General features: G+C 48.0%; 1 protein-coding gene across 1 annotated transcript in view; it reads right to left on the reverse strand.

Annotated features, from left to right (window-relative positions):
- Positions 1-10,671: 10,671 nt before the first annotated feature.
- The window catches only part of LOC147707669 (uncharacterized), a 42,213-nt gene continuing 24,999 nt past the window's right edge, over positions 10,672-27,885 (reverse strand). The window contains exons 3-5 of the mRNA XM_086925660.1: positions 13,676-13,777; positions 12,439-12,570; positions 10,672-11,108 (exon numbers count right to left, since the gene is read on the reverse strand). Coding sequence (XP_086781786.1) covers positions 10,672-11,108; positions 12,439-12,570; positions 13,676-13,777 — 671 coding nt within the window. The remainder of the gene's footprint in view (positions 11,109-12,438; positions 12,571-13,675; positions 13,778-27,885) is intronic.

The raw sequence follows: 27,885 nt of genomic DNA on the forward strand, positions 1-27,885 counted from the left end.
CCCAGGGGTAGTGAGTCTTGCATGGGCCTAGTATTTCTGTGGGTTGTCTTGAATTTAAACATCATGGAGGCCATGGATTGAATGGGATTGTGGTGATTTTGCAGTGTTTTTCGATTTTTGGGCCTGTACTTGTGGCCTTTTCACCAGGGGTATTTGAGTCTAGCATGGGCCTAGTCTTTCTGTGGGCTGTCTTGAATTTAAACATCATGGAGGCCATGGATGGAATGGGATTGTGCTGATTTTGCAGTGTTTTTCGATTTTTGGGCCTGTACTTGTGGCCTTTTCACCAGGGGTATTTGAGTCTAGCATGGGCCTAGTCTTTCTGTGGGCTGTCTTGAATTTAAACATCATGGAGGCCATGGATGGAATGGGATTGTGCTGATTTTGCAGTGTTTTTCGATTTTTGGGCCTGTACTTGTGGCCTTTTCACCAGGGGTATTTGAGTCTAGCATGGGCCTAGTCTTTCTGTGGGCTGTCTTGAATTTAAACATCATGGAGGCCATGGATGGAATGGGATTGTGCTGATTTTGCAGTGTTTTTCGATTTTTGGGCCTGTACTTGTGGCCTTTTCACCAGGGGTATTTGAGTCTAGCATGGGCCTAGTCTTTCTGTGGGCTGTCTTGAATTTAAACATCATGGAGGCCATGGATGGAATGGGATTGTGCTGATTTTGCAGTGTTTTTCGATTTTTGGGCCTGTACTTGTGGCCTTTTCACCAGGGGTATTTGAGTCTAGCATGGGCCTAGTCTTTCTGTGGGCTGTCTTGAATTTAAACATCATGGAGGCCATGGATGGAATGGGATTGTGCTGATTTTGCAGTGTTTTTCGATTTTTGGGCCTGTACTTGTGGCCTTTTCACCAGGGGTATTTGAGTCTAGCATGGGCCTAGTCTTTCTGTGGGCTGTCTTGAATTTAAACATCATGGAGGCCATGGATGGAATGGGATTGTGCTGATTTTGCTGTGTTTTTCGATTTTTGGGCCTGTACTTGTGGCCTTTTCACCAGGGGTATTTGAGTCTAGCATGGGCCTAGTCTTTCTGTGGGCTGTCTTGAATTTAAACATCATGGAGGCCATGGATTGAATGGGATTGTGCTGATTTTGCAGTGTTTTTCGATTTTTGGGTGTGTTCATGGGGAGGGACATGCCATGTGGCTGGTGGCCATTTTGAGTGCAGCTACAGGCACTGGCCATGTGCTGGCAGGCAAGTGGCCATTTTGAATGCAGGCTTTGTTGTTAGGCCTCCAACCATTTTGCCTACTTTTCAACCTTTATTTATGCCCAGGGGTACTAGTGAGTCTTGCATGGGCCTAGTCTTTCTGTGGGTTGTCTTGAATTTAAACATTATGGAGGGCATGGATGGATTGGGATTGTGCTGATTTTGCAGTGTTTTTCGATTTTTTTTTGTGCTCTATAACTGAACTGATGTTCCTCTGTCTTCCATTTTTTTTAGGTGCACAAGACTCAAGAGAACCACCAGTGCCCGGAAGAAGTCCTGCAGCGGTGTGTGTGTGCAGCATAACGTCACGCGACGTCACGTCTGGCCTCAGACAACTCTACAATTCGTGCAACTGCGGCCTGCTCTCTGACCTGCTCTGAAGAAGATGGCCCCGCCCCCAAAGAAAGTTCTCCGTAGCTCCTCTAGCAAGAAAGTTGCTAGTAAGGAGCAGAAGAAGCAAGGTACCAAGGAGGCTGGTGTGCCACCCGCCACGTTTTTTGGGAGCAAAAAAAAAAGTACGCCTGCTGCAGCAGGTTCTGCTGGGGACCAGGCTGGGAGCAGCACCCCTGCTCCATTGGGTTCAGTGCCTCCACCACCACGCCAACTTAAGTCAAAGCCCTTGAGTGCTTCAGAGGCAGTCAGTGTACTTCTCCAATCACCATCGACCAGTGATGTTGGCTCATCGCAAGAAAGTAGCAGCAATGTCCCTGAATCAACACAGCCGCAACAACAACACCATGTGCAAGTACACGCCCAAGTACATGTGGAAGGAGAGGCAGCAAAAGGAGATGCGCAAGCAAAGGTGCATGGAGGTTCACAAGTGCCCACAATAGTTGTTCCTCCCGAAGTAGGGGCACATCAGGAAATCGACAATGAAGCCGAGGTATCATTGGAAGCCACTCCTCCTGATGATCATTCATTGTCTTCCACATCCCTAGCAAGGAAAAGATCAAGGGGGGTGTCTACATCTTCTTCAAGCCCACCTCCTTCTGATGATACAGATCCAGCTTGGGAACCACAACTGCGGTCTGACAGTGAGGCACACCATGATCTGACACCGGAACCTAAGCGTAAAAGGAAGGTCGTCCAAAAACTCAAACCTATGGAGTGTGATGAGGCTCAACAAGAAGTGACAGATACTGCTGGTGATGAAGCCTCTCACGATGACGACGAGCCAGTCATCACAAAGGTCACTGCAGCCCCACCGGGCATGCAGCAAAGAGACATTTTGACCCTATCCCGAGAAGCTGCTGAGCGTGATGATGATGTCGGCGAGGAGGCAATGGAAATGGAATCATTAGATTTGGAGTTAAGTAGTACACCAAAACCTACCGCTTCCATATTTCTTCGCAAGAAGGTACCCACCTCGTCCTCGACCTCAATTCGTGGTGGTGAAAGTGCAAAACGTACTGAAGTTCGGCAATCCACATCCTCCACTTCATCTGTCATTAGCAGCAGGACCACCACCACCAGTATCGCCGCCTCCTCCGGCCCCCGAAGACATTTCAAGTCTCCAGTTTGGGACTTCTTTAGTGTTTGCCCAAAAAAGGAAAACGTAGCCATTTGTAGCCTTTGTAAGCTTCGATTTAGTCGTGGTAAGCTTGGTTCTAACTATGGTACCGGAGGCCAGAGAGGTCATCTTGAGAGAAGGCACGCTGTCGAATGGTTTCCGCACCTAGAGGCGGTCAAGAAAGCCGGAATTGCACGTAATGAAAACGTTGATTTGTCATCTGCTGATGACGAGGAGGTAGAAGAAGACGATTCAAACACTTCACTTACACCCAGTTCCCATGTCAGCAGCACACCCCATGGGAGCCACACTAAGAGTGTGGGAGAGAGTGAGACATCAATGCGGAAAAGTTCATCAGCGAGCGTAACTGGGTCGAAGAGATCATCATCATCCCGTAAATCATTGGTCCAGGGCAACATTAAAAAATGTTGTTTACAGAAGCGCAATATGAACGCAACCACCCAATGACCCGTCTGTATAACACTAAGCTGGCTAAAATGCTAGCTCTGGACCTTCTCCCTTTTTCTTTTGTAGAAGGGGTTGGTTTTCTAGAATTAGTGACAGCGCTCTGCCCTAAATGGAAGGTTCCTAGCCGGTTCTATTTTGCCCGAGTTGCGGTTCCAGCACTACATGAAGATGTTCTGAAGGTGATTGGGGCAGCTTTGCAGAAGAGTGCTGTTCACACTATACATCTGACAACAGACATGTGGACCAGTGGCGCAGGCGCTGATTACATGTGCATCACTGCACACTGGGTCTCTTTTTCAGGGGCTAAAGCAAAGCTAAACTCAGGTGTTGACACTAACATTGTTTTTAAAGGTGCTCGGAAACATGCAACACTAGCCATGTTTGGTTTGGAGAAACGTCACACAGCAGAAAACATTTTGGATGTCTTTAACACAAAGGTCCTTAACTGTCTGTCCCCACTAAAACGCAAGGTTGGTTATGTTTCCACGGACAATGGCTCCAATATAGTTAAGGCCATGAGGGACGGTTACTATTTCAGAGTGCCGTGTTTGGCGCACTGTATAAACCTGGTTGTCCAAAAATTCTTGGGTAATAAACGCAGTGCAGCGTACAGTGTATTGGAGAACTGCCGAAAAATTTGCAAGCATTTCAGGCATTCTTTTAAGGCCCGCAAGCAGCTGAGGAGCATGCTATATCAATGTCAAATGCCAGTGAAAGCACTCATCCAGGAGGTGGTAACACGTTGGAACTCAACCTTCTACATGCTTGAGCGTCTGTATGAGCAGTATACGCAACTCGATCAATATTTCTTGAAAGAGGGTATAGAGGAGCTGAGGATGGGTGGGCCGCAATGGAACATAGTTGAAAGCCTAACACGCATGCTTCGTCCTTTTGAGGTCTTCACGCGTGCAGTCAGCAAGGAGGACTCTAATTTGGGAAAAGCTATCCCATTGTTGTACATGCTGGAGGACCAACTGAAGGAGGTGTGTTCTGTGTTTGGAAAAGATGACAAAAAGAAAGACTCTTTGCTTCTGGCTGAGCAATTATTAGAGCTCCTACAAGGTGATGAACGTCTTAAAAAGATCCACTCAGAACAGCATTACATTTGTGCTACTATTCTGGATCCACGCTACAAAAAGGCGCTGGCAGGCAGAGCATTCTTTCCTTTTGGTGATGAAGATGTTACAAAGTACAAACGTTGGCTAGCCTTGTCAGCCAAGAAGTTTGAAACAGAACGGCTGGAAATTGAAGGAAATGGCAGTACATCAGCAGGCCATCCCCAGTCAAAACAATCCACTTCTGCACCTGTGGCTGTGGCACAAGTGACCTCTCAGCCGTTAAAGACACCGGCAACCGGATCATCTGCACGAAAGACAACAGAAACATTGGAGGCTGAAGAGGATTGGCTAGCTCTGCGTGGGTTTGGTTCTCAAAAGGTCAGAGGCACAGCAAGAGCTACGCAAAGTGGAGGAACCTTGGAGGAGGACCTTGAGTCGATGGTGAAGGACTATCTGAATGACTCCACAGAGGTCTATGTTAATTCTGACCCATTGGCGTATTGGCATGGGAAAAAAGAATTGTGGCCACAGCTCACCAACCTGGCTTTAAACTACTTGTCTTGCCCACTCGCAAGTGTGTCTTCTGAACGGGTTTTCAGTGCGGCTGGTGGGATTGTAACTCCCAAACGGAGCCGCCTCTCGCCCAAAAATGTGGAGAGGTTAACAATGATCAAGATGAATCAGCACCTCATACCACCAGATATAAGAGTACGAGAGAGCGTGCCGGATGAAGAGGAGGTGGCCAGCACCATAGATGAGGGAATTTCTACTCTGTCAGGTGGCACTGACCTCACCCTGGCTGAATTCGCAGAGTATGATGACGAAGCCTTATTCTTATTCCTGGACCGTGATACCGACTTCGAGCCCTGAAAATGAGACAACGAATCAATAACTTTCTTTTTCATCCTTATTCACTTTTATTCCTGTGTGTCTGTCTTTCTTTGTTGTGCACAGTTAATATAATTCAAACTTTAATCAGATAATCACAAAAACAAGCCCATCAGCAGAACTGTCTTCACTTGTTTGCTAATTTATTTGAAGGTGCCGCAGTCTGCATTCCTCAGGTTCACAAGTTCAGAAGAACATGCTCCTCTATCCTCCTCCTCCAGACTCCTATTTCCATCAAAGCAGAGGGCTGGTTTACGCCCAATGAAGAAAGACTCAGCACTTGTGGGGGTGTTGTTCTACCTCTTTGCAGGTGAGTTGACGGGTCTGGGGCCATTGCTGGGAAGCACTAAAAGTGGTTTGTGCCAAATCCGAGGCGGAAAATTTTTTGTGTTTTTGATGACTTGCTTGCCTTTGAGGTGCTCTTAGGGGGGGTTCCGTCTGTTTGTGGGTGCGTTTCGTGGTCTGAGAGCATTGCTGGGACACTCTAATCTTGATTGCATTTGCTTTTCAGGAAATCCGTCGTGCCAACCCCGACTTATGGCCTAGCTACGCAGCGCGTTTGGACCGAAGGCCCAGAAATGTTGCAAGTATGAGATTTTGCTTTTGGCCTGTTTGGGGGTGTTATGCTTCTTGGCGGGTGGGTTGACGGGTCTTGGGGCATTCCTGGGAAGGTCTAATACCGGGTAGAAGTGGTTGGGACAAAATCCAGGCCGATTTTTTTTTTGGCTATTTCTGACATTTTGCTCTATGTAGCGTTTTCGGGGGCCTGTTTGGGGGGCTTCCTGGTGTTTGCGGGTGAGTTTCGTGGTCTGGGAGCACTGCTGGGACACTCTAATCTTGATTGCATTTGCTTTTCAGGAAATCCGTCGTGCCAACCCCGACTTATGGCCTAGCTACGCAGCGCGTTTGGACCGAAGGCCCAGAAATGTTGCAAGTATGAGATTTTGCTTTTGGCCTGTTTGGGGGTGTTATGCTTCTTGGCGGGTGGGTTGACGGGTCTTGGGGCATTCCTGGGAAGGTCTAATACCGGGTAGAAGTGGTTGGGACAAAATACAGGCCGATTTTTTTTTTGGCTATTTCTGACATTTTGCTCTATGTAGCGTTTTCGGGGGCCTGTTTGGGGGGCGTCCTGGTGTTTGTGGGTGAGTTTCGTGGTCTGGGAGCACTGCTGGCTATATATACTTTACTTTGCAAGAGGTTTGAAGCAAATCCATGGTGGCAGAGGGGACTTAGGGCCTAGCTGCAGAGCGCGCGCGGAGTGATTTGGGAAATTTGTGAAAAATTGACTAAGTCCCCATTTTTGTACTTTTGCTCTTTGGCTGTTTGGGGGTCTTCTACTCGTCTTCTCCTGGGTTGACGGCTCTGGGGCCATTGCTGGGAAGCTCTAATACCGGATAAAAGTGTTTTGGACCAAATCCCAGGCGGAATTTTTTTTGTGTTTTTGATGACTTGCTTGCCTTTGAGGTGCTCTTAGGGGGGCTTCCTGGTGTTTGCGGGTGAGTTTCGTGGTCTGGGAGCACTGCTGGGACACTCTAATCTTGATTGCATTTGCTTTTCAGGAAATCCGTCGTGCCAACCCCGACTTATGGCCTAGCTACGCAGCGCGTTTGGACCGAAGGCCCAGAAATGTTGCAAGTATGAGATTTTGCTTTTGGCCTGTTTGGGGGTGTTATGCTTCTTGGCGGGTGGGTTGACGGGTCTTGGGGCATTCATGGGAAGGTCTAATACCGGGTAGAAGTGGTTGGGACAAAATCCAGGCCGATTTTTTTTTTGGCTATTTCTGACATTTTGCTCTATGTAGCGTTTTCGGGGGCCTGTTTGGGGGGCTTCCTGGAGTTTGTGGGTGAGTTTCGTGGTCTGGGAGCACTGCTGGCTATATATACTTTACTTTGCAAGAGGTTTGAAGCAAATCCATGGTGGCAGAGGGGACTTAGGGCCTAGCTGCAGAGCGCGCGCGGAGTGATTTGGGAAATTTGTGAAAAATTGACTAAGTCCCCATTTTTGTACTTTTGCTCTTTGGCTGTTTGGGGGTCTTCTACTCGTCTTCTCCTGGGTTGACGGCTCTGGGGCCATTGCTGGGAAGCTCTAATACCGGATAAAAGTGTTTTGGACCAAATCCCAGGCGGAATTTTTTTTGTGTTTTTGATGACTTGCTTGCCTTTGAGGTGCTCTTAGGGGGGCTTCCTGGTGTTTGCGGGTGAGTTTCGTGGTCTGGGAGCACTGCTGGGACACTCTAATCTTGATTGCATTTGCTTTTCAGGAAATCCGTCGTGCCAACCCCGACTTATGGCCTAGCTACGCAGCGCGTTTGGACCGAAGGCCCAGAAATATTGCAAGTATGAGATTTTGCTTTTGGCCTGTTTGGGGGTGTTATGCTTCTTGGCGGGTGGGTTGACGGGTCTTGGGGCATTCCTGGGAAGGTCTAATACCGGGTAGAAGTGGTTGGGACAAAATCCAGGCCGATTTTTTTTTTGGCTATTTCTGACATTTTGCTCTATGTAGCGTTTTCGGGGGCCTGTTTGGGGGGCTTCCTGGTGTTTGCGGGTGAGTTTCGTGGTCTGGGAGCACTGCTGGGACACTCTAATCATGATTGCATTTGCTTTTCAGGAAATCCGTCGTGCCAACCCCGACTTATGGCCTAGCTACGCAGTGCGTTTGGACCGAAGGCCCAGAAATATTGCAAGTATGAGATTTTGCTTTTGGCCTGTTTGGGGGTGTTACGCTTCTTGGCGGGTGGGTTGCCGGGTCTTGGGGCATTCCTGGGAAGGTCTAATACCGGGTAGAAGTGGTTGGGACAAAATCCGCGCGGAAAAGCCTTTAGTTTTGGCACTTTTTGTAACTTAGGGTTTGTTAGGGTTAGCCCTAGCAGCAGGATTGCATGTGTTTCGGGGTGTTCTAGATTTTTCAAACTGAGTTCTGGGGTCTTAGAGCACTCGTGAGAATGTGTAATTTTGGTTGCAAGTCATTTGAAGAAAATCCATGGTGGGAAAGGGGGGATTTGGCATAGTTAAAGAAAGCCTTTGCCACTATTCTTAACTTAGGGTTCGTTAGGGTTAGCAGTATTTCTATTGCATGTGTTTGAGTGGGGGGGATTTCGAGTCTTGGAGCGATGCTGGCTATGGCTACTTTTGCTTGGTTGCTTGCAAGTGGTTTGAATGCAATCCGCGGTGGGTAATGGGTAATTAGGGTACTTCGGCCTACTTTTACTTTCAAAGTAAGTTTTGTCACCAGTTTTCTGCTAGGCCTCGTTTTTTGAGATTTGATTGGGGGTCTTCTACATTTTTGCGACTGGCTTTAGTAAGGGTCTGGGTGGGAGCACTGCTAGGAAGATCTAATTTTGTTCTAAAACACAGTTTACAGTACACCTAGCTTGAGGGGCAAGATCCGCTACATTAATTTGCCCATACTTATTTATCCTTCAAAAGGTGACTCAGAGTACGCACTTTCAAAAACATTGTACTGTCTACTAGGAAAAACAAATTGTGACTTTTTGCACTCCACAGCCTACATACCTTATATTTATTTATCAGTGGTGTTGTAATATTATATCACTTCCTGTTTTTCGTTGAATAATTACAGGCCGGGTTTCAGTCTCTGCAATGGGGAAAAAAGGATGGAGTCAGGCTTCACAGTAGCGAGCCACAATTCAGCATCAGGCAGGCAGTGGACAGGGTGTCTTCTGGTGACCAACATCGATGGACGAAGCGTCGGCTGCAATGGAGGAGTGCCGCTAATAGGAGGATTTTTTTTCTGCGGGCAACTTACTTACCACTTCCAACAGGACCACTACAACCACATAGATACAGTATCCCTTGCCTTTTTCTCTGACTGTGACTGCATTTCTTGCCTCTCTCTCGGCTTCTACATTGATCCCTTAACACATCACTTAGTCCACTCCACTATCACATCTGCACCACACATAGTCATTTGTAAGTGCTCCTACGTAATTCGCAAGTCGCAGCACGCCCCAGCCCGTAGAGGACTGGGATGGCCCCAATGATGAAGCATGTCACCAAGGGGCAACCCTGGTGAGTGAGGGGACACCTAGAAAAAAAGCAATTTCTCCTTTTCTATCTACTATACCTTCTGTCAGGTTACGCAGCCCCTAAGCGCCTACCGTACTATGAAACTACATTTCCCATGAGTAGGCGGGAGACTTGCAGACTATTTAGTGAGACTATATGAGAGTACCCTTGTATGTTAGGACAGCACTTCACTGATGCCTGTCTTGTCTTCTGTTACAGGTATCCTTTCCCTGCTGACCCTACCTTTACCCATCCCACATTTTTTATTTTAGTTTGTTATTTTTCTCCCCCGCCTAATGCCTCGAACACCCTGTGTTTACACTTCTGGGTGTTGGTGACATTTGGAGGTGGAACCATATTTGCATCGACTGGATCACGGGGAGTAAACCTGACACCTTCCAGACCAACCCCATTGAGTGTTGTTGTGAATGGATTTATAGTGACCAGCAAGGCTCTCGGGTATCTGGCTACAGAGACCTTATGTTGAATATAGTTATCAATATTTCCACCCACGCCCTGTACTGTCGCATTCTTTCTTCCACAGTTGTCGAAAGTACTACTTACTTTTAACTGACATGCATGCAGTAGTGTATGCACTTTCAAAGATTGATGGATAGGTTTGTACCCAAAGATTTGTTTATGTTCACAATTGTTCGTCCATGCTGTGCTACTTTTTCTTGTCTCCCAAAACCTTTCCCAAAAACCCCCGTACCCATCCATTTTTCAAACCCTAACCCTCTTCCCCCGGGCTGTGTGGTTTTGATTGATGTGTGACTAAATTACAGCAATAAATCCACACACTTGCTGGGGAGGATAAGGTGATAGCAACAGGCTGGTGAAGAAATCCGAGGATATATTCTTACTCTGCTTGACAAAGACCCATGTCTAATGTCAAAGAACTTCAACCGAATTAGTTATACTTTAACATTTGTTAGGCTACAACGTGGCACTGTTCTAGTGTACTTCTGTCACCTGCTATATTCTGTATTGTACCTTTGTATTGCTCAGGAGGACAAACCAGATTTCATTTTCTTTTTTTTCATAGGCAAGCAACTGCCACTGTGTCACACCACTAGTACCACCGCTATGAGGAAATTTTATCCGCCCAGGATTGCCAACCTTATTTGCTGTTTCCCGTGGAGCCAGCCCTGGGCCTAGCCCTACTTGCAAACAGAAATTACAGGTAAGATAGGCGTTTGGTTGGAGGTAGTATAATGGAGTATTAGGAGAGACGAGAGATTTGATTGACGGTAGTACTACTAAAGTCCTAGGACTATTCAGGAAAACAAACTTACTGTTATGTTAAACCCCCACCCACCAGACTCAAAAGCAGTAAAAAACAGGTATGGTCAGATAAAGTTTCAAAAAGTATATTTTTATAGCCCTAACAAAAGAATCTCCCGCAAGACCCTCCCTAACCCCAACGATTGTCCTTCAAAAGTCCCCAAAAATCACAACTCCCAATTCCCACCCCCCAAAAGTCTCTAAAAAAGGGGCAAGGGACACTATGGCAGGGTGCTGTTGGAATTAGCAGCCAGGGCATCATGCTCCTTGCGGAGGGTGGCAAGTTCGAAGCGGAGGCCCTCCACCACGTTCTTATAATTATGGACCTCCTGCTCCAGGTAGGACAGTCTGAGGGATAAGCGGCGCCGGTGTGCCTTGCAAATCCTGTGAGGGGCAGCTGCTTTCTTTGCTGCTGGGCGGTGGTGTTTGGCTTTGGTAGCCCGGCTCCGTACCGCTGGAGCACTGCGCTGGCTGGCAGCCCGCACGGAGGAGGATGCAGCTGTCCCAGTGGACGTTGTTGTTGTTCCAGACTGTGTCTCCTCCTCCTCCAGGGCCACCAGCCGCCGATATTCAGCAACAGTGGCATCCAGCCTCCGTTGCCGGGCCATTCGAGCCAGCTCCTTCCTCCTTGATGGTGTCTTGGATTTGGAAGGAGCAACTACATGAAAAAAGAAAGACATAGTCTGTAACCAATGCTCCTTAAGATTAACACAAAATGATTGAGCAGAAAGTTGTCACAGTACAAGTAGCAAATTGAAAGCACAGTGCATAACTATTGAGGACAGTATCTATGTAACCTCCGACTTCTTCATCCTTGCTCTAACATTAGTGGGAGTTTAAGGAACAAATTCTACGAGCACTATGGACTTCTATTACAGTCGACTATGACAGTACACCACTCTTATTCTTCTTCTTCTCTCTTGTTTAGGAAAATTGGTACGTTATCTTATGCAAGCCGGCATAATGCCAGCGCAGTGAACTTGCACCCGAGAAAAACAGACGCACACCATTGTGAGTGAGACAGACTTGCGTTACTGTACCGGTCCAGTACATGCAGGTGGTGAAGCTCTTACTTTTCTATTACGGGTGGCACTGAGAATACTCTGTTAAAAGGGCTACTGCTTAATTAATTTAGCTTTCACCCTACAGTGCAAATGAGTATTAGAAAAGGAAAATGAAGAAGCTAAATTATCTGATTATCTATCACTTCACATGGGATGTATTTGATGACATATGTGATGACTTTAGGTGCTTTGCTTATTATTGAGTGAACAGTGATACCCCCACACATGAATGACGTACTACTACTAAACTAAAGTTATTAAGGGAGGTAGGGAGTGTCCACCGTAATAACTGGATATATGCTGTGCTTGCAGTTGCAATACAAACTACTGCTACTATTCATGGTAGTCTTTGGACAACGTTACAACTTCTTTTCCTTGCCTTTCCTACACTGGAACGGACGTGCGGGTGCGGTGTTACATGCTCTTCAAAGTAACACTTAGTTCATCCAGTGACCGTCTACTCTCTCTAGATTCACATATGCTATCTAAGAGTCAGATAGTACCATGAATGATCCAGGCATCCATCCATTCAAAGTATATTGCACACATACAGTTTCTGTCTCACCCACCCAGGCTGTTCTCCTTCCACCCATCCTTGCTTCATCATTCACCCAGCCATGCACCATACCATTTTCTTACCTTCCCAGCCACCTCGGGGACCAAGCAAACACATATCATTCTTCTTTGCCAGTCATCATTACATTTCTCGTGCTTCCACACTTACTTACACCCTTCTTTCGCTTTTCGTTCATCCCATCCATCAAGTTCACCTCAGATCTGATTGGGATTCTTCTCGCCAAAAACTTCACAGCTAAGTCGAAGTACATTTAGAGGAGGCTACTACCTGCTTTTTTTATAATACACCCGTGCAGAAAGCACACTCTGCAGTCTTCAATCTCAATGACTAAGGAATGTATAGCTTACCTCTGCCCGCCACCACCGTTTGAACCCTCACAGGCATGTCCTTTTCCGGCACTTGCACCGCCTCCTCCCCAGAGTTGTCCTCCTCGTCCAATGCCACCACCTCCGCGCTGGCCCCGTCTCCAGATGTTCCACCTACAAAGTACATTTAATAATGTTAGAATACACCACTCACTACTATATAATATTTGGTCTAGGAGGAAGAAAGAAATGTGAAAAAAAGTGTACAATTTAATAATTTTTGACTGTGTACTCTAGAGTAAAAATGTCCCTTTTTCCAGGGAAGGCTGTTGTCTTGCTGCACTTTTTGGCACAACTGATGAATGTTTGCTTTTTACTTTTTAACACGCACCACTTTTTCTCCTAACAGACAGAACCTTGACTTCTAAGAACACGAGCAGGATCAAGTTCAAACCAGGTGAGAGCTCGGCTCGACCACAAGAAATGTGTCCAATTAATCGTCAGCACTAAGCACTTTTCCATTTTCAGTTACACGTTCACTTTTATGACAAACTTGAATTTAATAAATGTGTTTACTTTTAATAAAGCTTTTAAACTTAAATAGACTCTGTGGTTTTTGGTCCTCCAGACTAGAGTGGATGAGCTAAAGGTTTTCGAATTTTTGCAAGCATGAGTCCGTGCCTCTGCCATCGGTGACTTTGGGAGCTAAATGACTCTGCCACACTATCTAGTCAGTAAGGAGATTGGGGGTTCAACTACAAAGTCTGTTATCACTGAGGTATGTGGAAAGTCTAACAGTTACAGCACCTATTATAATTGATAAGCTAAGCGATGCATTATTTAGTGTCCATAGTTCTGTTTGTGCAGATTTGTCCCTGCAACAGTAGTCGAATGGATTGTCCTCCTATCCAAACCAAAAGTAAAGTAGTATCTTATTATTTCTTGGTGGTGGTCATTCACCTTTTTATTGTTGGCAATGGTCAAAGCATAAACATTTAGAATACTTGAAAAGACATTATGGACAATCCCAGAGGACTACACTCAGTGCATAGAGCTATTGCTGACTAGAATGGGAGTCCAATGGAAATGCCAAATGTGCAATCTTAGTTAGCTACACAGACAGACTAATAAGAATAATCTAGTAATACCACACGGAGTCATAGTCGAGGCAGGATAAGAATTTAGATCCTGTCTACAAGAAGATCAAAGACGATTTAGAAAAAATCGAATGAGGAACGCTAGGAAAAAATAAGTACTCTATATTAAAATTAAAACTTACTGGGGCCAGCAAAGGAGCCCTCGACTGCCCGGTCCTGGCCTGCATCGACAACAGCACCCTCCTCCTCCTCCTCCTGTGTCCTCCTCTTGCCCCTGGGGGAAGCTGATGTACAACATGAAAGAAAGAAAAACAGAAAACATGGATGATATTTCTCAACCAAATCAAACATTTAAAAAAGAACTAACAAAGTAACAAAATATTTTTGCGAAATAGCAAATAGGGAACGACTCCACGGGATATATTATTGACCAATCTCATGTGGTCGACTACGTCATTACTTTAGTATTGCTTGATTTGCGGACCGTCGAATTGGAAACTACCCTATGTAACTCACTAAACAAAGTACTAAAAAGGTTTGCCTAGGATTGGCAGGCAGCAGTCCGCAGCACGCAAAGTGACAGCCAAAGTCCATCGTGATTGAAGATCAGCGACAACACTAAAGTTTCCTACTACATTCACCAGTCATTAAAATACTCAAACTATTAATCCACCACCACTATTTCTTCTTATCGCCATGTGTACAAAGGAAGGACTGGACTTGAGTCTGTAGGGGCTGATTTATAAGGCCCTTGCGGCTCTTTTGCTCCATTGTTGCGTGACTTTTGTGACGCAGCGACAGCACAAAAGAGGCGCAATGGTGCGGCGTATATTAACAACGTGTAGCATCTGGGAGATGCATCACGTTGTAAAGCCCTGCGCCAATAGGGGTGTTCCGGCGCAAGGGAGGGCGTTCCTGCGCAGGAACGCATCCTAAAAGTGGCTGAGGGAAATCTACAAGATTTCAATCAGTCACTTTGAGGACAATGATGCGTGACTCAAACCCTGCGCCTGCTTGAAGCAGACGTACGGCTTGACGCAGCATTGGGGAGATAGGGCACCCCAGAGAATTGATGGAGCTGCACCATCGTTGCGACGCAACTCCAGCAATGCGCCACCTTTACGGCACAGATGCGTAACGCTTTGGTGACGTTTTGGGCCCATGGCGCGCCGCATTGTAAATACGGCGCACCATGGGTGATGGTGGCGTGACGCACAATTACTGGCGCATCCCTGCAACTTTGCAGGGATGCGCCGGTAATTAAATATCTGAACCTTAGTGTGTAGCATTGCGCAGTTCTTTAAACTACACTCATACATAATTTCACAGGCCAATGAAATGAACACAAAATCTAAAACAAATAAGCATAGTAGCAACACTACTGAGAAGGAGAGCAGTGTACCTGAAATGCACAGAAGATTTTGAAATAAAATGTACCTACAATGTAATGAGCAGCATTATTGCTCTTGGTAAAAAACAAAAATTTGCAATATAATAACACAGCAGGAGAAAACATAGTAGTAAAGACATAGCTACTACTACTCACCAAGCCCGGGGATCTCAAGGCCAAGGAGGTCGAGCAGATCTCGCTCACGGGTCAGGACATCCGTCCAGCGGTGGGTGGCCTGGTTGTAGGTGCGCCAGACCCGAGAGGGGTGGTAAATGGCCTGGCACACCTTCTCCCACCGCTTCCGGCGCTCCCGGGCCCCGTACCCGGCACTGATCTTGCCGCCTCCCATGATGGTCCTGGGGAGGCGGCGCTGAACATGAAAAATGAGTTGGGCCACCTCCTCCGGGGTAAAGATCTCCCGTGGCATCACTAGCTCCCCCCTCAAACGCCCGCACGGGAGCCGGACACGGGGTGCGGGACCCTTCCCCTTCTCGGGATGCTTCCCGGCTCCCTTCACCATGGTCTGGGCGGAAAGGAATAAAGAAAATAGAATAGGGAAGAGAAGAAAAGAAAAGAGTTTACAAAAGTAGTTTAAAATTAACCAAAAGTAGCAGTAAACACAAAAATATAGGGCTAGAAAAATAGAGGGATAGATAATAAGTAAAATAGATAAAAAAAAACTTCAAACAAGCAAAGGATGGCAGAGATTGACAGAGGATACAAAGACCATGCCCAGAACCATAGCAATGAATGAGAAACAAGATGGCCGCGCCCGTTCACGACCGCGCGGGTAAGTTCGCGCGAGATTTTCCTTGCGAACACGCGCGAGACTGTACTGGCAAGCCGCAAACTTTGCGAGATTACACTTCGCGCCCGGAAATGGAAATACGTCAGGCAAACAAGATGGCTGCGCCCTTGAACGACCGCGAGGGTAACTTCGCGTCTTGCGCTACGAGCGGCTCGCAAAAACGCACAAAACCTTGCCAACTAACACGCCGCAAAAAAAACAAATAGCATATTCGCACGAATTTGCGGCTTCCGAATCCGATCTTGCGAGTGTTCGCACCCCGCGAACCCCGCGAAATTGCAGAAAAACGAGTTTTTCAAAAGTGAAAGCACTCGGCAGGGGCAAGAGTTCAAACTCATCATTAGTAACAATTCCCGGTAGTGCTTCCTGACTGGGGCCCCTCCAGAATTCAGTTGCTAGTTGCAACAATTGTATGACCCTGCTCTGACCCTCACAGCAGGCTCATACAATAGCTACAAGTAGGCCACAAAGAAGGTCCTGGGGAAAAAAAATGCACTGCAACAGAAAGCAAAATTACAGATAAGGAAGCAGGTGCCAGACAGTGACACATTAATAAACTAACCCCAAATTAATTCATCTCAGTTGAAGCAGGGCTGGTGTGCTTGCTTTTCCCCCCCATAATCTACAGTAATGATGAACCAGAGGGTGGCATTGATGTAACAGAGGGTTGCAGTGGTGAAACAGAGGGTGCTGGGAACCTGTGATGATGAACCAGACGTAGAAACAACATAATTCGCGACCGTTGCGCGACGAAATGTAAGTTCGCAATTGCGAACTGGTACGAAACCCTCGCGAACTGGCAGAAATCCTTGCGAACACCAAAAAAAAATCCGCAAATTCGCAAGAATTCGCGGATTTTGCGGATTGCGAGTTCGCAAATCCGCAAATTCGCGAACGCGAGATTCGCAAAATTCGCCCATGCTTAGTTGGTACCCCTTCAACCAAACGTGAGATTTCACTATGGTATAAACTTCTTTTAGATGAATCTGATGGGGAATTTAAGTTACCAGCTCAACTTTGAGGGGACGTGATATCGACTCAAGATTTACAAGTACTTTGGTCCTCCTCATTTGAGCTTTTAAAAAGTTTGGTGAAACCCTCATGGCTACGTAGGAACCATCTTTTTACCCTTCACAGGGCGTATTACTCTCCCCAAAGACTATCCAAATTTGTCGCAGGAAACTCAGTGGCATGTGCGAGGTGCGGGCTGATTGCAGCTTCAGATATTCATATGTTCTTTGAGTGTCCTCGAATTGCACCATATTGGGAGGCCATAGGTAAGACTCTTACGGCATCGTTAGGTATCCCAATTACTATAGATTTACCATTAGTGATTTTTGGTCTCCTGAAGACAACCCAAATTACAGTTAAAAGCCTGGTCTTCTATACGGTCCTCTTGGCAAGGAGAGAGATCTGCAGGAGGTGGAAGGATCCTATGCCCCCTTCCCATGCGGATTGGTTGATATCAACTTTACAGACGGCACGTATGGATTTAGCCAGATCGGGAAACCAAAATAAAAGGGCCTTTTGGCATTTGTTTGTATGGGCACAATAAAGATCCGGGTTTTTTTTTTTTTTTGTTTTTTTTTCCCCCGGGTCCAATGATTATACTACTATGGTGCCAAATACTAATGTTGTCCGGTCCCAGTCCGGCCCAGGCGCAGCAGTAGGCCTCCCCATTGGTAGCCTAAAGGAATATCAAGCTGTGACAGTTGCGGGATTCATGGCCTTCCCACTCGAAATGAAATGATCCCTCCCAGTTAAAATCACTGTGTCAACTGTACTAGAGCATATTCTAAATGGCTTTCTTAAACCATGGTGGATATGAGGACAAAAAAAAAAAAAAAACTAAAAAAAAACTAAAAAAAAAAATGTTATATCTGACTTTGAGGAGGTTTTCATAACTACGCCTAATTAAAAATATATTTTTCATAAAAAAATGTTATGAAGGAGCCACAATATTTAAAGAAACTTTTACTTGCTCTGCTAGTAAAGTCTATATCGCAAGGGTGTTGGAAATGGCCTTCTTGAGGGCGCTTTCCCTTGACTTTTTACTTTAGTCCCTCCTGGTATTCCGCTGATCTACATGCTAGCCTCAGGACTTTGAGTGCTTTGACACTGCCATTCAGTGCCAAAGCTCTGTGCTTGTCATATACGTACTGGTGATTAGTGTCAATCAGTCAATCAATTAGGGGCTTATATAGCGCAACTACTCACCTGTGGGGAGGTGCTTCTTGAATTGGGTCGGTGACGTGGATTGCCTGAGGTGGAGGGGGAGGGTGTTCCAGGTGTTGATGGCGAGGTAGGAGAAGGATCTTCCTCCAGTTCTGGTCTTGTGGATACTGAGGACAGAGGCTAGGGCAAGCTGGGTGGAACAGAGGTGTCTGGAGGGTACTTGGAATGTGAGTCAGTGGTTCAGGTATGCTAGACCTTCATCGTGGAGAGCTTTGTAGGCTTGTGTGAGGAGCTTCTGTCATACAACCATGGTTTGATGGATAAGGTGTATACATAATTGACTGATCTGAGTTAGCTGTAAGTACTTTGTCCAGTGGTAAGACATATACCTAGAGCATGTAACTCCAATGCTATTCTGTGGGCCTACAGCACTGGTTGTTCCAGCCGTGGAGGTAGTTCTGCAAACGTACCACAGATTTGCCATTGCAGGGCCTGTATGTGCAGGGTACTGTTACTCAGCTTAGCATTTAAAAGCTATTTGCCAAAGTTCTGCATGTCTCTCGCTACATCTGCATACTCCCTGGGGCAGGGTGTGGTGTAGGGCATATGCATGTATGCGCTACATGCCCTAGTAGTGAATACCGCCCGGAGGAGTGTTCAGTGCCGTGAGGCCTGCTTCTCACATTGATTAACATGGGGGATCTATGGAAAGGCTATTGAGCTGTATTCCCTATGTTCAGAAAAGCAGCAGCATGGAGATTGGTATCAATAGATTAGTAATGGCAAATCCTTTCTGGTAATAGGAGTATATTTGACATTACTAATGGGAAAATGACATTTTAGGAAAGTGTGCATTCCAATGCTCATGTGTCTCTGTGTGCCTATCAGTCTGTCTCCAATCCACATCTGGGTGATTGGGACATTGATACACCTGTGCATTCCTGTTAGACAGCATTAGACTAGGGGCAAGCAAGAGAAACTGCAAACCTCTGACTCTGAGGGGCCTTCCTTGGACGGAAAAGAGGGGGTGGAATTGGCACCTTCATTTCATGAAGCAGGGTCCTGGCCTCACTAACGATCTTGATCTAGCTTCCCACTGTAGGATGGCAGAGATGACTAAATGTAGAAGGGGCCTATACATTTCAAATGTGCCCTTTTTAACTGATCCTATCTTCTAAGGCCATTGTGGGTACAACTACTGAGGCTCTGTCCTCAGGGGTTTAGAGACGCTTTTGGGATTGGAACCAAACTATGCTGGTTCGACCACTGGGGCAGGAGGGACTTTTGCTGGATTATCCGCCGACTTGTGGTGGCCTGGAGCTTTTTGTGCTCCAGGAAGGGGACTGACAATTGGTGAATTTTGCCTGGATGTTGCTGGCCTGCAGTTGGTTGCCAACTGTCATGGCCCGGGTCCCTGAGCACTCTCCAAGGGCCGGTTGACTCCTGTGCATTTAGACATAGAAAAAACATTCCACCCACTGATTCAGGAAATGCCTTGGAGGAACTAAACGTACATTCACAGGTTACCAAGTTGATCTGGTCTGTATATAATGGATCCAAGTATCCAAATTTGTGCTCAACAATGAGAGAGTGGGGGAAATACCCACAGACGGAGGTACTCATCAAGGATGCCCACGTTTCCTCCTTATTATTTGCTTTATTTATTGAACTTTTAATACAATATTTATACTGTAATAAATAGGTAACTACAACTAAATCTGTTGCCTCCCATAAATAATCAATTTTAGAAGCAATTAACCTTCCTAGGTTTAATCCAGTCTGGGTTTCATTAACAAATTCTTTGATCTTGTCAGGCAATCTTGTGGATAGAATGTCCATTAAAATCTTATAATCAACATTAGGGGCCCCATTAGGATAGCGGGCGGAAATTCACCCTGGCCGCCATGGAGGCGGGAAACAACCACCCGCCAGGACCGCGATTAAACCGGCGGTCAAATTAGGATCAACTGCCAAAAAAGACCGACCGCGGCGGTAGTGGGCTAACAAAAACCGCTCGACGCGGGCAGAGACATCCAAAAACCGACCGTGGCGGTCGGAAAGGCAGCGGAAAACTCACAACCCGCCGCAGGCAAAGCGGAGTCACCGCACGGGAAATTAGTATATCCCCGATGGTACGATCTGGTGTTTCCGACCGCCACGGTCGCTAACAGGAGTGAATGGGAGAGACATCGGATGAGCCGCAGCATAGCTACGGCAGCGGATCAAACATGAAAAACATGGCGGTCGATGCCAAAACACTGCAAACATGCCAAAACTGGCACAAAGTAAAGTAGCCATGCCCCACAAATACACAAAACACATAACAATTAAAGAACATATCCCCAAAAAATAATACAAATCCATTGGCCTACACCCACAACACACCTGACATCAAAATACCATTTGGACACACCCACACAGCTGAGCATAAAACCTGCCCCTTCAATGACCACAATCCTTTGGAACACTCCAGAAGAGAAGGCCATACATCACATCTGACAGGAGAGGCAAAAGAACACAGCACACACACACCACCACCACCACTACCACCATCACAACCACCAACATACCAGCACCAACAATACCCCACCACACAACACACCTCACACCTCAACACCACACCCACCACACACACCCCTGCACCCACAAACACGTCATACACCACGCACCATGGCAGCACAGAAAATGCCCAAATTCACAGAGAGTGAGTTGACAGCCATGGTCGATGAGATAGTGAGAGTGGAACCACAACTGTTTGGTAGCCTGGTCCAACAGACACCATTAGCCACAAGGACACAAAAGGGTCAATGCAGTAGGGACCACCCCAAGATACAAGAAGGAGATCATGAAATGGTGGTATGATCTCAAGAGGGTTGTCAAGGAGAAGAGGGGCAAGAACCGGGAGCTGGCTGAGAGGACTGGCGGTGGCCCTCCCATTCCACCAAAAACATTCACACCATGGGAGGAGAAGGTGCTTGCCATACTGCATCCTGAGAGTCTCACAGGAGTAGCCGGGGGAGTGGAGGCTAGTAAGTACAAACTAATGTCAACTAACACACTGATAAGTACTACCTTGCACAACTCAAACACCATTGCATTGTCTACCCTCACCTAACAGGTATGTAACCATCTTGCATGAGAGTACTGTTTGGGTGAGGGAGGCCTGTACTACTACTCCCACCATGCCCCCTGTCCCACAGCCTACCAAGATGGAGCCCTCCCCCACACCACCCAGGAGCATGTATCAGCCATTGCATTGTCCACCCTCACCTAACAGGTATGTATCCATCTTGCAAGAGAGTTCTGTTTGGGTGAGGGAGGCCTGTACTACTACTCCCACCATGCCCCCTGTCCCACATCCCATCAAGGTGGAGCCCTCCCCCACCCAGGAGCATGTGGCATCCATTGCAGCACACCAAACAAACTAACAGGTAGGTATCCATCTTGCATGAGAGTACTGTTTGGGTGAGGGAGGCCTGTACTACTACTCCCACCATGCCCCCTGTCCCACAGCCTACCAAGATGGAGCCCTCCCCCACACCACCCAGGAGCATGTATCAGCCATTGCATTGTCCACCCTGACCTAACAGGTATGTATCCATCTTGCAAGAGAGTTCTGTTTGGGTGAGGGAGGCCTGTACTACTACTCCCAGCATGCCCCCTGTCCCACATCCCATCAAGATGGAGCCCCCCCCCACCCAGGAGCATGTGGCATCCATTGCAGCAAACCAAACAAACTAACAGGTAGGTATCCATCTTGCATGGGAGGTCTATTTGGGAGAGGGAGGCCTGTACTACTACTCCCATCATGCCCCCTGTCCCACAGCCTACCAAGATGGAGCCCTCCCCCCACACCACCCAGGAGCATGTGTCAGCCATTGCATTGTCCACCCTCACCTAACAGGTATGTATCCATCTTGCATGAGAGTTCTGTTTGGGTGAGGGAGGCCTGTACTACTACTCCCACCATGCCCCCCTATCCCACAGCCTACCAAGATGGAGCCCTCCCCCACACCACCCAGGAGCATGTGTCAGCCATTGCATTGTCTACCCTCACCTAACAGGTATGTATCCATCTTACATGAGAGCTCTGTTTGGGTGATGGAGGCCTGTACTACTACTCCCAGCATGCCCCCTGTCCCACATCCCATCAAGATGGAGCCCTCCCCCACCCAGGAGCATGTGGCAGCCATTGCAGCACACCAAACAAACTAACAGGTAGGTATCCATCTTGCATGGGAAGTCTGTTTGGGGGAGGGAGGCCTGTACTACTATTCCCACCATGCCCCCTGTCCCACAGCCCATCAAGATGGACCCTCCCCCACCCAGGAGCATGTGGCAGCCATTGCAGCACACCAAACAAACTAAAAGGTTGGTATCCATCTTGCATGAGAGTTCTGTTTGGGGGAGGGAGGCCTGTACCACAACACACAGCAGCAGTTGCATGCAATGCATCAATACATTACATGTACCAGTTATTCATGTTCCTCTCCCCCATGTAATTACCACCAGTAATGTCAATACTAATAATAGTGAAGATCTCCCAATTGTGTAGTGTACAGACAGTTGATTACATGCAGCTAACAGAATACTTGCACAGAGACCAACACTGATCATTCACAATCTAATCCACAGGTGATGAAGAACTCGCTGCTGATGACAACAACGACCAGCAGAGCCAGTCTCCACCCCCGGTACATGGACTCTCGGATGTTGACTCCCAGGATAGTTTGGACGATGAGTTCCAGGCCGGCCCATCTGGTGTTCCAAGGCCCAACAAGTCCCAGGACCCAATCCTCCCCACCACCACGTCTGCTGCACCAACAACTGCACAGAATATCCCTGCAGTCATAGCCTGTGCCTCCACCGCTGCCACTTTGGCCACCACCACCACCACCACCAGCACCCTCCCTGTCCCGGGGGATGACCAGGACACAACACCAACTGTGGTGGGCAGGGAGAGTGTGCGAGGATCCACTGTGGCGAGGCAAAAGGTCCGTGGCAGCAGGGCAGGTGGGAGGGCCAGGGTCCCCACCAGATCTCAGGAGGTTGACACACCATCCCTGGACCACTTCACCAGAGTCATCGGTGCATATGGACAGGTCCAGGGACAAAGTTGGGGGTCAGACAAACTTTTGCGAGAGCTCATCCTGCTGATGAGGTCCATCGACACACACATTGGTCAAATGGTGGACCTCATGGCCCAGCAAGTGGTGTTGCTGAGGGACAGGCCTGCATCACAACCAACACCTCCGCCCCCTTCTGTTGTGCCACAGGACGACAGTACACCATCCTCACCTGTGCCAACAGAGAGGGGCGAGTCCTCAGACGCCACTGGCCATTCAGTAGGCCCCCCACCGCCAAAAAGATCAAGGGGGCATTCAAAGAAGAGCCTGGGAGTCTCCGGAGGCAAAGCACCAGCCACACGCCAGTCACGAAGCCAGCCCTGATGGCAACCCTCTTCCCCACTGCATTGACTGTTTGGACTGTCCTTCCCCACACTGCCTTTGCAATGGCACTTGTCTGTTGGACTGGGTCACCACATGCATGTGGTGTCTACTTTGACATCTCATCTACCATGACTGTCAAATCAATGCCCATTCACCACCTTCATGTAAATATTCCCGCACCCCTCACATGTCCACTTCGCAAATAAAAAACCTGACGCACCAGATCTTGTGCTGTATCTTTTTTAGTGCAATATTTACAGTTTAGAAAATGTCCATGATGTGTCCAAATGATGTACAGTATGTAGGGCAGGATTATTCTGAAGCACCTATGGAGACACAACAGAACAACAGTCACTGGTGTCATTGTGGCATCACAGACATAACACTACACAAAACATACACATGAGACTACAGGCATACAAGACCATGTGCAGCAGGTGTTAACAAATAGAGTCCAGCATACCTCCACATGTGGAATATAAATGCCACCTTTCCTACACACAGATGACTCAACATGTGCCTGTCTGTACCATCCGCAGATAGATCTGCAGAACAACAACAAACACAACAGACAATGTACAAGTCGTACATCTTTACACACCTTCAAGTGAAGTAGCGGTTGATGAGCTGTTGACACATGTCAACATCTTCCTCCTCTCCACTGTCCTCATACTGGACTCATGGCCCTGAACAGGTGGGGGTCTTGGGTCCTCATCATCGTCCAGGATCAGGGGGATCCCCTTGTGAATGGCCAGGTTGTACAGCATAAAGCATGCCATAACGATCTTGCAGACTTTCCCAGGCGAGTATGCCAATGCTCCTCCTGTCCTGTCAAGGCAGCGGAATCTTCATTTGAGTAGACCAAAAGTCCGCTCAATGACACGTCGGGTCCTGCCATGGGCCTTATTATACCTGATGTCAGCTGGGGTCCTGGGATTCCCTAGTGGGCTTAGCAGCCATGGCCGACTGGGATATGCAGAGTCACCTAGGACTGACAAACACACATTGCAATGTTGCACAGGCAGAAGGCAGCAGGTCACACACACAGCACACCATACCACTAGGCATACTCACCCACAATCCAAGCACGCTCGGGTACCAGATTTGCCATCATCCGAGGCACAATGCTGTTCCTCAGGATGTAAGAATCATGGGCAGAGCCGGGGAATCTTGCACACATATGTGATATGGTCATGTCCGCAAGGCACACCACCTGCACATTGATTGAATGATAATGTTTCCGATTTCTGAAAATGTGCTCACTCGCCTGTGGTGGCACCAGACCTACATGGGTGCAATTGATGGCACCAACAACATGTGGGATGTGCCCAAGGGGATAGAAGTCACCCTACGCACCGGGCAATACTTCTCCCCTAGGGAAATGTATGTATCTATCCTTAAAGAACATCATGGCTGCAAGTATATCATTCTGCACCAGGCTGAACATGGGTTGCGACATCTCGGTAGCGCTGGCCACCGTCTCCTGGAAGAAACCAGTAGCAAAAAAGTGGAGGGCTGCCATCACTTTGTATGTGGGTGTGAATGTTGTTGGGTACTGGCGACGAGGCTGCAGGTGGGGCTCCAACAGATCACAAAGGGTCTTCAGTGTCGGTCTGTCAAGGCGAAACTTGCGAATGATCGCTATATCCTCCATGACCTCCAGCACTGTCAGGTGACGAATGAGATTAGGCCTCCTCCTAGTTGAGATGTAAATGGACACATGTCACTGACAACCATCCTGAGATGGACACTTCACATACATGTAAGGATGTGACTGTAAAGCAAAGACTGTCATGAGATATGCGTGGTACACCATGTCACATGGGTGGAAATATAAGACACACTGAGGGCACACCTATCCATTAGCAATACACAAGTACCACAAACAACACATTGGTCAATGTGAATGCACACATACAGAAACACACATTACACATTAGTACGCCTTGTACCGTACCATCCAACAACGTGTGTAAGATGATCATGACTGTCTCATTCCCATCTGCTGTACCTGGCACACATTAATACATGTATGTAACTTGACACACATCCAAAACACAATGATGACAGTAGCAGTAAAAATGTCCCTAGTATGCATGATCTTAAAATGAAAGCAGAAGTAAGTGACAACACCATACAGTGGGACAAGCATTGCCAAGGCCAGCACTGACACACAACACATTGCTTCCGAACACGTTATTCACACCAGCTTTACACTGTGTAGCATGAGCAACCATCAAATGCCTAAGTGACATGGGAGGGACCACAGACCAATGTGCCTCACACATAACGTGCGTCCACCTGTGTAACTTATGTGATAATGCCATTGTGTGCCCTATCATGTGCCCTTAACCAGGTTGCTGCTGTCTACTGATGCAATGTTCAAGATGGCCATTGCCATAGCATGTGCCTCAAATTGCGGTAGCTACCGCCTGGCCCCGGCGGTGCGACACCAGCACCACCCATTTCACAAGTGCGGTAGCCATTGGCATATAGACATGTGTAGATGGCGGTGGGCATGCTCCGCTGCCCAAATTGTGGTAGCAACCGCCTTGCCCCGGCGGTGCATCACCACCATGGAGCATCGCCTACAGCCAATGGGAGCGACGATCGCGGTGGCATGATGCATTTTTGAAAATTGCGGTATGTGTGCTCCGCCACCGCGGAGGCGGTCATTGGCTGAATTTGAATGATGCACCATCGCGGTAGCGCCCCCCGGGACCCTGCGGTGCATCACCGCCATGGAGCATTGCCTACAGCCAATGGGAGCGACGATCGCGGTGGCATGATGCAGTTTTGAAAATCGCGGTATGCATGCTCTGCCACTGTGGTGGCGGTCATTGGATGTATTTGAATGAGGCAGAACTGCACAACCAATTGTTGCAGCTTTGCAGCTTAGAAACGACCCCAGGGGGCTATAAATCTGTGGGAGTGAGCCTCACATTTCCACTGCTCACAGAGCCTGCTGCCTGGGACCCTCTCCTGCCTGAAGTGCTTGCTGCCTGGGACCCTCTCCTGCCTGAAGTGCCTGCTCCCTGGGACCCTCTCCTGCTGCTGCCTGGGACCCTCTCCTGCCTGAAGTGCCTGCTACCTGGGACCCTCTCCTGCTGCTGCCTGGGACCCTCTCCTGCCTGAAGTGCCTGCTGCCTGGGACCCTCTCCTGCTGCTGCCTGCCACCCCTCACAGTCACTTCCAACACAGGTGTTTCGTGGCCACAGGGATGGCAAGGACAGAGAAGACCCGTGCCAGTCCATTCACAAGCGAGGAGCTGGAGGTCCTGGTGGACGAGGTGCTGGCACAGTACCCAAGGCTGTATGATGGCCCCAATGTAGTGGTAAGTCATTGTCGAGGTAGCTGTAGGGCAGGTGGGGTGTCAGACATGTACTTGTGCTGCAGCATGATATGCCTGAGGGTGTGGGGTTATGTCATACACTGACAAACAAGCTGTCTCCAGGGCGAGGGAGTGTGTGTGTCCCAATGTCACTGTTTTACCAGCCTGCAGTTCTATGTGTGAGTGGTGTATGTTACATTATCAGCCATCAAGGGCCACAGGATGTTGGACATGTAGGTGCCAGGACAGGAATTGCTTGGGAGATTGTTTCTGTGTGCCACTGTTGGCTGTATCACTGTGAACCCAGAGACTCGGCCCAGTGCCTGCACACAGTGCTTCAAAACACACACAGGTATGAATGTGATGTATGTAGTGTGCAGACATGCATGGGACTGGTGATGTCTGCAAGCCACCGAGGGTGTTCAGTGCAGTCATCCTGCAGGTGTGTGTGATTATCTGTGACCCTGTATGCCCTCATGAATGCATGCAATCACATGGTTTTGGCCCATGCAGAGTGCCATTGTGAGGTATCCCCTAGTATGTGATGTTGGGAGTTTAAAAATGGTCATGAGTAGGTGTCTTGCTACTGTGGTGATAGATGTTGGTGCATGACACTGTGTGACTGATCATTTCCCCATACCTGCAGCTCAAGGTACACCAGCGTAAGGCCGTGTGGAGGGCCATTGCAGCAAAGGTGCAAGCCCAGAGGGTCTCCAACAGACGGTGCACATACGGCCACAAGAGGTGGGACGACATCAGTCGGCTTGCAAAAACCGTGGCTGAGATGACATTGGGCCTGATACCGCGCACTGGGCGTTTAGCACGGCGCAACATGACTCCACTGATGGTCCGCATATTGGCAGAGACTCATCCTGAGCTGGATGCATCGGCAAGAAGGCAGGGGTGAGTTTTTGGGTAGGGTGACTGTGGCTGGGAGTGGATGCATTTGTACAGGGCCTGTTGCAGCGGGGGACCATGTGAAGTTCGTGTTGTGGAGCTGTGCTGTGTCATGTGAGTGTCTGCTGGGATGTGTGCCAGTGTCATGCATTGTGACAAAATTCCCTTACAAAGGTGACCCTCCATGATGTTCTTCCTCATTGCCAGATGTGTAAATATACAATCACCACGTGATGGGCTTCCCTGCTTGGGGCGATAGAACACGGACGCGGGCCCGCAACTGCAGGGACACACTCCTGTTCTCCGCACGGTGAACCCATGGGGTTCCTTCTAAAAACACT

Source organism: Lissotriton vulgaris, chromosome 6 (assembly GCF_964263255.1).
Source record: "Lissotriton vulgaris chromosome 6, aLisVul1.2, whole genome shotgun sequence".
Classification (NCBI taxonomy): Eukaryota; Metazoa; Chordata; class Amphibia; order Caudata; family Salamandridae; genus Lissotriton; species Lissotriton vulgaris.